The sequence below is a fragment of the Symphodus melops genome, assembly GCF_947650265.1.
Source record: "Symphodus melops genome assembly, chromosome: 10".
In the NCBI taxonomy this organism is placed as follows: Eukaryota; Metazoa; Chordata; class Actinopteri; order Labriformes; family Labridae; genus Symphodus; species Symphodus melops.
Window position 1 is genome coordinate 11,939,493 of NC_136700.1, and position 12,035 is coordinate 11,951,527.

Here is a 12,035-nt window from a genome sequence, read left to right on the forward strand (position 1 = left end):
ACGGAGAAGAATTGTCCTCATGTTAGGCGCTTATTTGACCAACTTGATTTCACATTAATTGAAAATAGCCATCAAACATAGGCAGAATATGGTAATGGAAAGAAATGTTTTATGAATTATGTGCATAGCTTTTCCTCTCTGTTATTTCCACACATGTAGGCCTAATGTGTGACTTTCATGTCCAAGGTTGTAACAACAATAATCGCCAGTCAAGATTGACGAAAGGGACTAAAAGTCCAAGCAGTTTTTTTTTTAATTGAATGGATAGCCGATACACAATGCAGGCAGGTCTGAGTATCCTTGGATAATACGTAATTTATTGTTCCTTGTCAAAATGAGAATTTCAGATATTTAAAGCGACATTCTTCCTATTAGTTATTTCGTCATCACTTTCGCCATTCATGAGTATGGGGCTTATTATTACTACTACTATTATTATTATTATTATTATTATTATTATTATTATTATTTTATCAAGAAGATCAAATTTGATATCTAACTTTATCTGAAGTTATCCTTCAAATGCACAGCGCATCAACGCATTTTAATGTAAAAACCGTGATCAGTAAAAATGAAAATAAATGAATAAATCTCTTCCTTCCCTTGTCGGCTCCGGTTGATGGGGGAGGAGCTTGTGGGCAGCACGGTTCTCTTATTGGACGTCACGCGGGCAGGTTCAGTGCCTTCCTTTTATTGAAACCTTGTAGCAGTCGTATGTTTATGTTATGTCAGGTTAGGTTTGCCTCTGCACCGCCATCCCCCCGTAACATCAGATGCAGCATCTCTCTCCATTTCTAGGTGGAGAAAAACAAGTGAGTTAAACTAATTTGAGTAGAATATTGTTACTAGTGTAACTAGTGGGAGCCTAAAAGGACGCATTTTTGAAGATGCTGAGGGGCTTTTCCACTTACATATTACTTGTGTTTTGTGTTTACTGTTCGCTACAAGACTGCATTCTCTGCAAGATACAATTATTGTTATTTCACCTTAAAGCCAAAATAATCCTTTCGTAGTTCACGAAAGTCTAAATACACGGTTCTTATATTGTTTGGTGTATCAACGACATTTTTACACATGTATATGCTGAATGATCTGCCTTTTGTCCTATAAAGGCTGTAAGAGCTAGAAAACCTGTTTTTCAGCTCTCAACAAAAACGAGCTTATGGAACCACCACACCCTCAGAGATAGACACAATATGTGCCTATATGATTAATACAAAGAAAACAAAACAAATACTGTATGTCACACTACTTTAAACGAACAAAGCTCCTTGGTTCCTGCATTTCATGTCACTGTTGCCAAGGATGATTCATGTTAACAAAGCAAGTGGTGCCCCAAGCCATTCAACCTCACAATGGTCATGTTTGCATTATGTGGTTTATGTGGTTCATGTGTTGCAGGAATGAATCAGTGCCAAGAGCCAGGTGGAGGGCAGGAGTTTGTGACTGAGATTGTTTGTCAGGAAGATGACCTGAAAGATGGACAGTAAGGTTCAATGTTTTCCAGCTTCAGGACTGAGTTTTATTTTAGTAAAGCCATAGTAAAATGACAAAAGTAAACGCTAAATGGAGTTGGACTTATACTTTTCTGGTCTTCTGACGGGTCAAAGAGCTATTTAATTTTAAGTTTCCTTCATTCAATCACACACAGAAGCTGCTATGTAAAGTGCCCTGCACCCCCAACAATACTACACTATTTGCACACCACTGGTGCAGCGGATGGAGCAATTTGATTTTCAGTGTCTTGCCCAGGGACAGGTTGATATGTGTGCAGGGGCTTGGGATCAAACCCAGGAACCTTTTATTTGCGAGACTCTACCACTGACCCACAGCTGCCTCCAGACTTTGTCTTGACTAGTTTTAAGTCACTTGAAGTCTTTTTTTTTTTTTTTAATCCAGAAATTATTTCCTTTACCCTTTCATTGTTCCAAAGGATGAAAGAAGTTATTGTGGGGGACCAGAAGGTGCTACTAGTCCGTATCGAGGGTCAGTACAGTGCTGTTGGAAGCCAGTGCTCCCATTACAATGCACCTCTTGTTAAAGGTAAGCCTTGCTCTACTATAATTCCTCAACCTCTTTATAGTCAATCAATCTTTATTTATATAGCACAAGTCACAACAAATGTTATAGCTAGACACTTACAAAAAGAGCTGGTCTAGATCATACTCTTTGTTAGATTATTTACAATGACCCAACATCAATCTTCTGTGAGAAAAGGCAACATGTAGCAAGCAACAGTGGCAGAACATAACTTTTAACAGGAAGAGACCTCCAGGAGAACCAGAGTCATGTTCAACAGCCAATATAGCCAAGTCTGATAAATATAGAATATTTTGCATTAAAGTTCAGTGGTTTTACTTTCATGTTCTCTGATGTCTAGGTGCCTTGGTTGGTGACAGAGTGAGATGTCCATTTCACGGTGCCTGCTTCAATGTCAGAAATGGAGATATAGAAGAGTTTCCAGGTCTGGACTCCCTGCCTAGTTATAAGGTAAAATCAGCAACAGGGATCAACAGTTAACTGGGTTTTTTTCAAAGTTATTTTTTGAGAGGAATTAGTCAATGAGGGTGATTCTCGGCTTTTCTGTTTTTGGTCATTACGCTGCATATCCACTTCAATGCTCCAAACATGTTTTGTCCCAAGTATAGGATTAAGTAGGAAAGTTGGATTGTGTTTTACATCCAGTCCACAGAAACATGCCGTCAAAACGGAGAAGTTGCTTATTCGTCCCACCAATAGATACGAAGACATGAAACCTACTGAGCTATGGTCTGTTCTCTCCCATTCTGTGCCTAAACCTCTCTCTTTTTTTTAAGGTAAAAGTTGAGGATGGCAAGGTGTATGTTTCCATTAACAAAAGCGTAAGTGAAGGCCATTTTAATGGTCAAATGTTCACAACTATACATTTTTTTTTTCTGTACACAAACACTGTTTTTAAACTTTTTCTTGGCTTTTTGTTTCCCTCAGTCTCTGAAGTTGACGAGGCGAGTGAAGGCGATGTGCAGGATTGAGCCAGACATCAAACACACCATCCTGCTGATAGGTGGAGGTAAAGGCTGCACATTATAAATACACAACTGATCTTTACATTTTGTCATGTAAACCAACTGGCAGGGTAATGTGCCATTACTTCTTTAGTATTGCATATATGTATTTCAAAAAGTTGATAACTGAATATGGATTTAAGGTGAGAACACAGAATTCCTGCCAGTAGCATAGAAGGCAGTCTAGGTCTAGAGATCCTGCTGAAGCACAAACAGTATGGTGGTCAACTCAAGTGTTATGCTTCTTCATGAAAAAAAAAAAAGAAAATACCACTCTTAATCATTTTGTGATTATTAGGTCCTGCCTCACTGGTTTGTGCTGAAACGCTGCGACAGAACTGCTTCCAAGGTCGAATCATCATCATAACCAAAGACAGCCTCCCCCCTTTTGACAAGCCCAAACTGAGTAAGGTAAGAATCAATTCATCTGCACAGGGGAGGTAACCTTTTTTTCATCTGTTTTGTATCCAATGTCTGACCTCTTGACTGTAAGTGAGTGTATGTTTCTTTTGTTGTTTTATTACTGGCTTGTATTTAGATGTTTTAAATATATGTCGTCATCTTTTTATTTATTTTTTTCTTTCACTCTCAGGCTATGAATGCAGACCCTGACAGCATCCTCCTCCGGTCGAGTGACTTTTATCAACAGCATGGGATTGAAGTGTGGACACAGAAGGAGGTTAGAAGCTTAATGGTTTCAAAAAGTAACTGAACAAAATTCTCAGTCTTTTAGATCCTGCTTATAAATGTATTTTGTGTTGCAGGTGGTGTCTGTGAACCCCGCTAAGAAGGCAGTGAAGCTGAGTAACGGGACTTTGCAGTGTTACGACCAGCTGCTTATCGCAACCGGCTGCAGGTTGAAAAAAAAACCTGTTTTCACATACTGTTTCTGACAGGAGGGGATCCTTAGACATACTAGAGATGCAAAAGACAATGGGAACATTAATAAATAAACGCTGAGATTAACGCTTTTCTTTTAATTGAGGCAACCTCAGTAAAAGTTCTAATTTTCCTCACAGAGCACGGCCGCTTAACTGTCCCGGCGCGGACCTGAAGGGAGTCAAGTTGCTGCAGAGTTTTGAAGACGCCAAGGAGATTCACAGCTCCTGTCTGGGCCACAAAGCTGTTGTTATAGGAACCTCTTTCATAGGTTAGAGATTCACTTTTTCTTGGGCATAACAGAATCACACAAGGGTTTTTCATGCAAGTGTCTGTTTTTGCCTTTGATGAGTTACACATGATTTTATACCTTAGTTACAAACATCTTCCACTTAGCTGTTTAAATATTTGAAGGGGCAAGATAAGGTCACATCTGCACACATTAAGCCCCCCTGTTATTGCAGAACACAAATTGTTCTCTATGATCACAACAGGTATGGAGGTGGCATCCTTCCTATCAGACAAAGCTGCTAGCGTGGCCGTGATCGGCACCTCCAGTTTTCCATATGAACGCTCTCTGGGGCCAGAAATCGGCAAAATGTGCATGCAAGTAAGAAAAACAGTATTGACAGTCATGAATGTCTGTCGAATGTTATTTTATTAGCTTTTATACAAATGTATCAAAAGGTAAGAGAAAGTTTGTTTTATTTAGATGATGGAAGAAAAAGATGTGAAGTTCTACATGAATGACGAAGTTATGGAGATCAACGGGGACAACGGCAAGGTAGGTCTGCTTCTTTTTTCATCGCCCACATTTTAACTTTTCAAAGAAAGAGGGGAAAACAGGCGATACTGCAAAAAAAAAAAACTAAAACAATGAACCTGTTGTATTGAAGTATCACATGACAATCCGATGGTGAGCCAGCATGCAAATTACAAGGACCAAGAAACTGAGGCAGCTTATTTGAATTCAACCATCAGTTGTTATATTATTTAAACTGGCCTTCAAAATGTTTTCACTCTATTACTGACAATTCCAGTGTCAATAAAGTTGACATTGTACTGTACCAACAGTGTTAATTCTATGGTAGAATACCGTTGATTTATTGTGTAGTTGCCCCCCAAGGACAAATAAAGTTGTTTTTTTTATTTGAATTGTTTATAAACAAGTCTTTGTTTAGGTGAAGGGGGTGCTGCTGAAGAGTGGTGCAGTCCTGGAAGCTGATGTCGTGATCGCAGGAATTGGTGATTGCATTATTCTACCTATTATGATTGGATTAACATTTTTATCAACATCATAGAGAAAGTGTTCATATTTATATGATGTAAAGCACTGCTAGTTTGTTATTTTGCTTCCTTGAACAGACTCTTTTTCAGTGCAGTTGTACAAACATCTTATTCAATCTTTTTTTTTTTTTTAAAGGTGTAATCCCAAATACAGATTTCCTGACTGGAAGTGAGCTGGAGGTGGACTCAAAGAAAGCTGTGATTGTTGACAAGGTAACACAGTCAACAGAGAACAGAGTCTCCAGCTGAACTTTGATATTGACCTTGCTAATGAAACATGAATATGACTTTACAGCTTTGCTGTGTTTGTTTCTTAACATCCAAACATGGACGTTTTATATGATTTTAAACCTCTCAGCATATTGTGTCTGGCTGACTCAAATGAACACGTGTTTGTAGGCATTGTGCTGAATCCGTGTCCTCTTTTTTCACAGTTCATGAGGACCAATATGCCAGATATTTTTAGCGCTGGAGATGTGACCTCTTTCCCTCTGACCATCCGTGGGGATCAAAGGGTCAACATTGGTCACTGGCAAATGTCACAAGCTCAGGGTAACAGCCTTTGAAAATTAAATGGGAGAAAATAGTTGAATGCCTTGATTCAATCTAATTTTTCTCTTTGTTTTTTTTTCTTTTCTTTTTTAGGAAGAGTAGCTGCTTTAAACATGCTTAAAAAGCCAACCGAAATCAAATCAGTCCCCTTTTTCTGGACTGTTTTGCTTGGGAAGAGTATCAGATACACCGGTATTTATGAGAAAAGGTCACCTTTATGAATATTTAAAGCTAGTCTTAACTGAGTCTCAATTCCCTTTTCGATTTCCTCATTCTAGGCTATGGAGAAGGATACACAGAAATCATATTTAAAGGCAAAGTGGAAGAGAGGACATTTCTGGCCCTTTACATCAAGTCAGTATCAACATAACCACTGATACTACGGAGTATGACTGAATATTATTTCAACAGGGTTTTATTTCTCCTTTAATACCAGAGATGAGGTGGTCGTGGCGGCAGCCAGCCTGATGTTCGATCCAGCTGTGGCTCGTATTGCAGAGATGATGGCAGCTGGACAGATTGTAACAAAGGCTCAGACTCAGTGAGTGTCCTCCCACACCCACACAAATTCAACACAGGCCATGGTATGCAATCTGAATGTAGGACAAAAACATTAAGTACAATGTGATGAGATGAGATACAAGTATAAAGTAACAAAATGAGGTTTGGTTTCTCACTAGCAGTGCAATAATCAAATAGGGAGACGTTGGCCTTGCGATGTGCCAAGCCGCCATCTTGGTAATGTATCTAACCTGATGTTTGTCACTTTGATAGGGTGCAGTCAAAATGTGTAACCAACCTTGAAATGTGGAGTTCTTATTTCCTGTTAGCTCTTTTTTTTAACCACTTGGGGGCAGCAGAAACAAGTGATGCAGATAGCACTAGCATTGGTTATGACAAACCATTACAAAATTGTCTTTTTTAAATACATCTAGCAGCTATAGATAAGAGTTTTGTCAAACTTGTGAGTTTAAATCCAAATCCTCTCAGTCATACCTGCTCTCCTTGGCAGCACTATGTTCACCAGCTCGTCCCCTCCTGTCTACAAGCGTAGAGCAGCAGGTAGTGTAAAGTACATTTTTAGAGCTTTCAATAAAATAAGCTGCTTACCGTGTTTGATACGCATGGAAGTGTTGAGATTGACCCAGAACAGCAAAAGCACAAAATGCTGTGTCAAACTTATTTTGGTCAGTCTTAGGGACAATGTGAAACATCTTATCGCTCTGTTGCCTTGCTCTTTGCATTCAATGGAAGTGTTTTTGATGAAGAAAAAAAAAACTCGGAAATATCTGTAATGAAAAACTCAAATGACAGCTTTCTTAGCAGCATGCTGTTAACAGACTTTTTTTTTTTACGTTGACCTGGTGACGGATGTTAGCACAGGCCTTCGTATTGATTTCAGTTTATCTTATAACAAGCTTAAAAAACTCTAAGGAATTTAGGTTTATTTTATATAAAATGTGAAAATACCAAATCCCAGGCTGTGACTTATATCCTTCTTGCTTCTCTTTGATTCTTTCTCACTGTTTAGATCTGATGACCTGAAGTGGCTGCAGATGTAACCTGTGAGATCTGCTCAATCCAGTCACATCTCTCAATGACGCAGGATGTCATCGTCTTCTTTTTAAAGCCTCACTTCATTAAATATTGACCAATTGGATTGTGTCCCTCACTGCCTCTAAGTGCCCAAGAGTAAATCAGACTTCTGTGCTTATCAGAGCTCTGATCTTGCTTTATTTTATGCACTCACTGAACATATGTTTAATTCACTCACAATCAGACTTGCAGCAGTTTAACCTGACTCATTCTGGGCTTAAACTCTTACCACTTTAGACTCTTATTTGTCATTCATTTATTTAAAGGACAGTGCACATGAATCAACATTTCTGTAAATGTGTCGGTGTTAGCCAGCAGGCTAATTTTCAAGATGTTAAGCTAGGCACAAGGTGGCACACAGAAACAGATAACAGTTTAACATGACATGTTAATAGACTGGCTCCATTAAAACATAACCACACAACCATTCATACCAACCACCATGGGTTTGACACAACCGCTACAACAAAACACAACAAAAGACAAACATGCACTCCGATCAAATACTGTCAAGGTGTTTTTGATTTCTTATTCAATTCACAGTGGATTTAATTGTAAGTGCAGCATGGTTACACTTTAATAACATGTTATTCTAATCAGTTCATCAAGTTTAATTCATAGAAAACACACACACTCCATGTTCACTACTCTGAGTATCATAGTTCATATCTTCAATAGAGAGGCAGGTGAGAACAGTGCACTTAAAAAGAAAAATTAAACTGTTAATACCAAGAATGTTTTCATCAATAATTCATGTTTACAGTTAAACTGTTAGTGTAGCCCAGTTCAGTCTGTCATTTCACTTATTCTAGACACAGACACACATCTTACTTGTTCACTTCGTTGGAAGCTCTTATTTTAAAAAAAAAGTTCGATCTTTTATAGAATTTTAAGACAACTGACATAGCATTTACTGTAATGAATATTGGTGCCGTATGTAATGCTATTATTTCTGTTTGTTGCTTTTTGAATAGTTTTATAAGTAATGCAAACTATTGTTCTTCAGACATGATTAAACATTTGTTTTTCTTAAAAATCAGGATCTGTTTGGATGTTTGTTTGCACTTGTTTAAGCTTTGTTGTGGCGTCCTTGTTCCATCTAACTGAACTTTTAGCATTTAGTACAAAATGTGGTATTTTTGCCTTTACAAAAATCATTACAATATTAATGTTCTGTTGATAACTCATTAAAAAAAATCTGAAACTGCATCAGAAAGTTACGTGACAACAATGATCCATCTAAAATGTCTCGAAATCAGCTTACCTTTACTAAAAACATTAGATTTGTATTTATATTTTATACTTAGTCCTCAACACAGGATGCAGTTTCATATTTATTTGCTTGTTTTGGAACATTGATTCATTGAGGATCCAAGTTTGTCAGCCAGCAGAAATGGATTGAGGTGGCAGTACTGAGGGGGAAAAAAAGAAGTCACTCAGAGGATGAAACAAATCTATAGATACTTTACAAGCCAACCCTAAACACTTTCAACAAAGACTTATTCGTTCAGTAAAACTCAATACAAAATACCTTTTACAACAATAGCATTCAGAATCGTGTCTACCTGCTGTGTTGAAGCTGAGCTGGACTCAGCTGGTCCAGCTGACATCTGGATTTGAAAATCCGTAAAGAAACGGGAACTTTGGAGGATTGCCGCCATCTCTCCATCTACGTCCACTGCCTCATCTGTCTGCACGGCACAAAAGTGAACACTGATATTTACAACCTCATTAAAGACTTTTATTATGGCATGCATGCAATGTACAACACCTCTTTGAGAATGTTTAAATGGTGCACTAAGCTGCAGGTTAGTAAACTCTCGAGTTAAATAAACTTATTATTTTATGTTAACATTTGTCTTACCTTGAAGCTCAGAGAAGAATCAAAGTCCAGCTGATCTGGGAAATCTGCCACAGTCCCTTTATAGGTCACTGTCGCTGCAGTTAGAACCGCATTTTTTGGCAGCTTAAAGAGTCGGTAAGTGACAGAAGCATAGCTGATGTTGCCTGCAAAAATAAAAAGCTGACTCAGTTAAAGGTCAAACATTGTGAAAAATACACTATAGCATGTTTTTTTTTTTTAGCTTAGCCTGTCTAGGAAAAGGGCACTAACCCCTTCCCCAGGCGGGTGACACTCCCACAGCTAGGTGTTTATTCTGCCTTCTAAATCTGCCTTCTCACCGTAAACAATTGGGAATGGAGCAAAAAAAACAAAAGCCGACCAAGCAGAATAAAACGCAACCTCTCACATCATCTGAACTCAACGGCATTTAGGTACCTATTTTTTCTTTGAGCTCACTGTTGTAGATCACAATGCGGGTCGCTGAAACAAGGTGTGGAGTACTGAAACCAACGCTTTGGGCCAATGTAATAAAATCCAGCCAATACAGCGAGCCGGCCAATCCTTCACCTATAGGCAAGAAAACTGATAAGTTGAAACTGAAGATCTTGTAAGTACTGCATGGATTGATATATAATTTGTTGATATTGTAAATAAAAGGTTCTTCCACCCCAGAGGACTGCATCTTGCTTCATGTGATCAGGAACGACTTTGCTGGCGTACATGTCACTGAAGTACAGCTCACCTCCCTCCTGTGAATAAGAACCATAAACAGTATGTTCTCCTGTATAAAAACACATCGGTGTTGATATTCTTCCCACTAACCTTCAGGACATTGTAGGCTTGCTGTAGCACTGCTCTTTTATCAGCACATAAACAGATGACACAGTTGGATCTGGGTATAAATTAGAAAAAGTGTTCCACATTAATAGTAAAAAAAGAAAAAAAAAAGACACTGAAATCTAATGGCAGATCATGCAGAATCATAACCCTATTCTACACCTACAGCACAGCATCCATTGAGTCATTTTGTATGCCGGCCTCGCTGAGCTTCTCCATGTATCCCTGAAGGAATTTGACGTTGGGCTCTTTATAGCCAAACTTCTCCTGATGATAATCAATGTACTGACGAGAGGTTTTGATCTAAAGAAACACAGTTTAATCACTTACTATAAAACCAACTCAAGTGCCATATCATTTGTGTAATTCAAGTGTAATCACCAGCTCCTCAGTCATATCGATCCCTGTCACATGTCCCGTGGGTCCAACGAGTTTACTGAAGGCGTAACAGTCTCTGCCGGAGCCACTGCCGAGGTCCAGGACTCTGCAGCCTTCAAGCTTTGCTGGAAAGGGAAGACCACAGCCGAAGAATCTGGAGAAAATATTGATGGAGCAGGTTCATGACTTTGAAATCAATCCTATTCTAATATTCATAATCTCATGAAAACGGCTTGTAGACAGCTTTATCATTGAACAAAAAGCCAGTGTGTCCTGCCAACACCATAAAAAAAATTACACAAGTAGTCATTGAGTGTATAAACGGTGTTGTCCTGCAATAAAATAATAATTCAAGCTGTTAATTACTCAATCTGTCGGCTAAAAGCAGCAGTGTCCTGTCTGTGTGTCCTGTGTGTGTTAAGTAAACAACGCTTCTGAGTAAAAAAAGTAGTGATGTGCGAAAACAAGTGGAACATTGAGTATTTTGAGACTTGATTGGTGAAATCATATGACAATGTTTGCGCTAAAGGAACTTGTGCACTGTGTGGGGGAGTGAAAAAAAGAAAGTTTGTCGGGGATTGCTAAAACTGCGTTATGGTGCAAAAGTGAAGGTGAGGCATGATTGCAAGCGTACTTTTTTGTCACCTCCGGATGAATCAGGCTCAGTGCATCTTTGACACTCTTCACCCAGCGGCAGGACAAGCTGCAGGACGGAGCGCTTGTTTTTAAATCCACAGTGGACTCCAGCAGATTGCCATAGTATTTCTATGGACATGATGACAGAAGAGTAATCACACAAGTGTTCCTTACATTATTTTAGATTCATTGTAATAACTAGGTTTGACACATAGTGCCGGTCCAGGTAACAAAAACCAAGATGAGAAATTGTCCTTTAATTAGACTAAATATTTCTAACATATTGTCCAAAAGTTGTTTTAAAGGCAATATCTTGGTAGAAAATAATTTCCTTGATATTCTGTTGTTGTTGTTTTTTTATTAATTGTTAGTAACTATAGCGTTGACCAATATTAGTTATTTAATCTAAAGGTAACTTGGTTTCAAAGTTCATAATCTCAGCATGGCGATGGGGTTGAACTTTCTGATCCACATCGACGTACCTTCACGTTTTCTCTCACGTCGTCACCAGCGTCCATGACGTCGATCAAACTTTCTGCGTCTCACAAATTACGTGACAGTGGAAAATAATGGTACGGCTGTCCTTTTACAGTCTGTGGTTTGTTTGGTTTGGTTTGAACGTGGAAACTGAGACTGTAATTATTAAAACACATCCTCCCTCTTTACCTTTCCGGTACTAATTTTCAGAATAAAAGTGATATTTTAGTCTCATGTAGCTGCAGCACATAGCTGTGAGAAAAATACAAATACATAATAACAATAATGTACATAAACGTTCATTCGCTGAAGTACAAAGGGACAAAAAGGACAGCTTAGTTAAAATGTTGAACTGTATAAATATATATATTCTAAATAAATAATGAGAAATATATGCATTCTGAAGCTTAAAAGGACTGTAATAACTAGCTCCCTCTGTTTGTCTTGTATTGTAAGCAGTGTAGTTGTGACTTCAGCTGGTAAAAAACCGGATCACCAAATGTCCT

The 12,035-nt window shown here is 38.4% G+C and overlaps 2 protein-coding genes across 2 annotated transcripts; one reads left to right on the forward strand and one right to left on the reverse strand.

Moving 5' to 3' along the window:
* Positions 1-636: 636 nt before the first annotated feature.
* Positions 637-7,713, forward strand: aifm4 (apoptosis inducing factor mitochondria associated 4). The gene is made up of 19 exons (XM_079353432.1): positions 637-812; positions 1,402-1,486; positions 1,934-2,043; positions 2,381-2,490; positions 2,817-2,861; positions 2,968-3,049; positions 3,343-3,455; positions 3,637-3,723; positions 3,809-3,900; positions 4,064-4,194; positions 4,418-4,533; positions 4,636-4,707; positions 5,105-5,168; positions 5,347-5,423; positions 5,645-5,762; positions 5,856-5,954; positions 6,041-6,116; positions 6,199-6,303; positions 7,294-7,713. Exons 2-19 carry the CDS (start codon positions 1,404-1,406, stop codon positions 7,322-7,324), a joined length of 1,611 nt encoding a protein of 536 aa, XP_079209558.1. The 5' UTR covers positions 637-812; positions 1,402-1,403; the 3' UTR covers positions 7,325-7,713.
* Positions 7,598-11,718, reverse strand: LOC306830156 (arsenite methyltransferase). Its single transcript, XM_079353433.1, has 10 exons — positions 11,535-11,718; positions 11,051-11,181; positions 10,420-10,570; positions 10,205-10,341; positions 10,024-10,093; positions 9,869-9,950; positions 9,637-9,768; positions 9,223-9,365; positions 8,924-9,049; positions 7,598-8,770 (listed from the first exon to the last, which is right to left on the reverse strand). The coding sequence occupies exons 1-10, from the start codon at positions 11,568-11,570 to the stop codon at positions 8,693-8,695; spliced, it is 1,086 nt and encodes a 361-aa protein (XP_079209559.1). The 5' UTR covers positions 11,571-11,718; the 3' UTR covers positions 7,598-8,692.
* Positions 11,719-12,035: the final 317 nt, after the last annotated feature.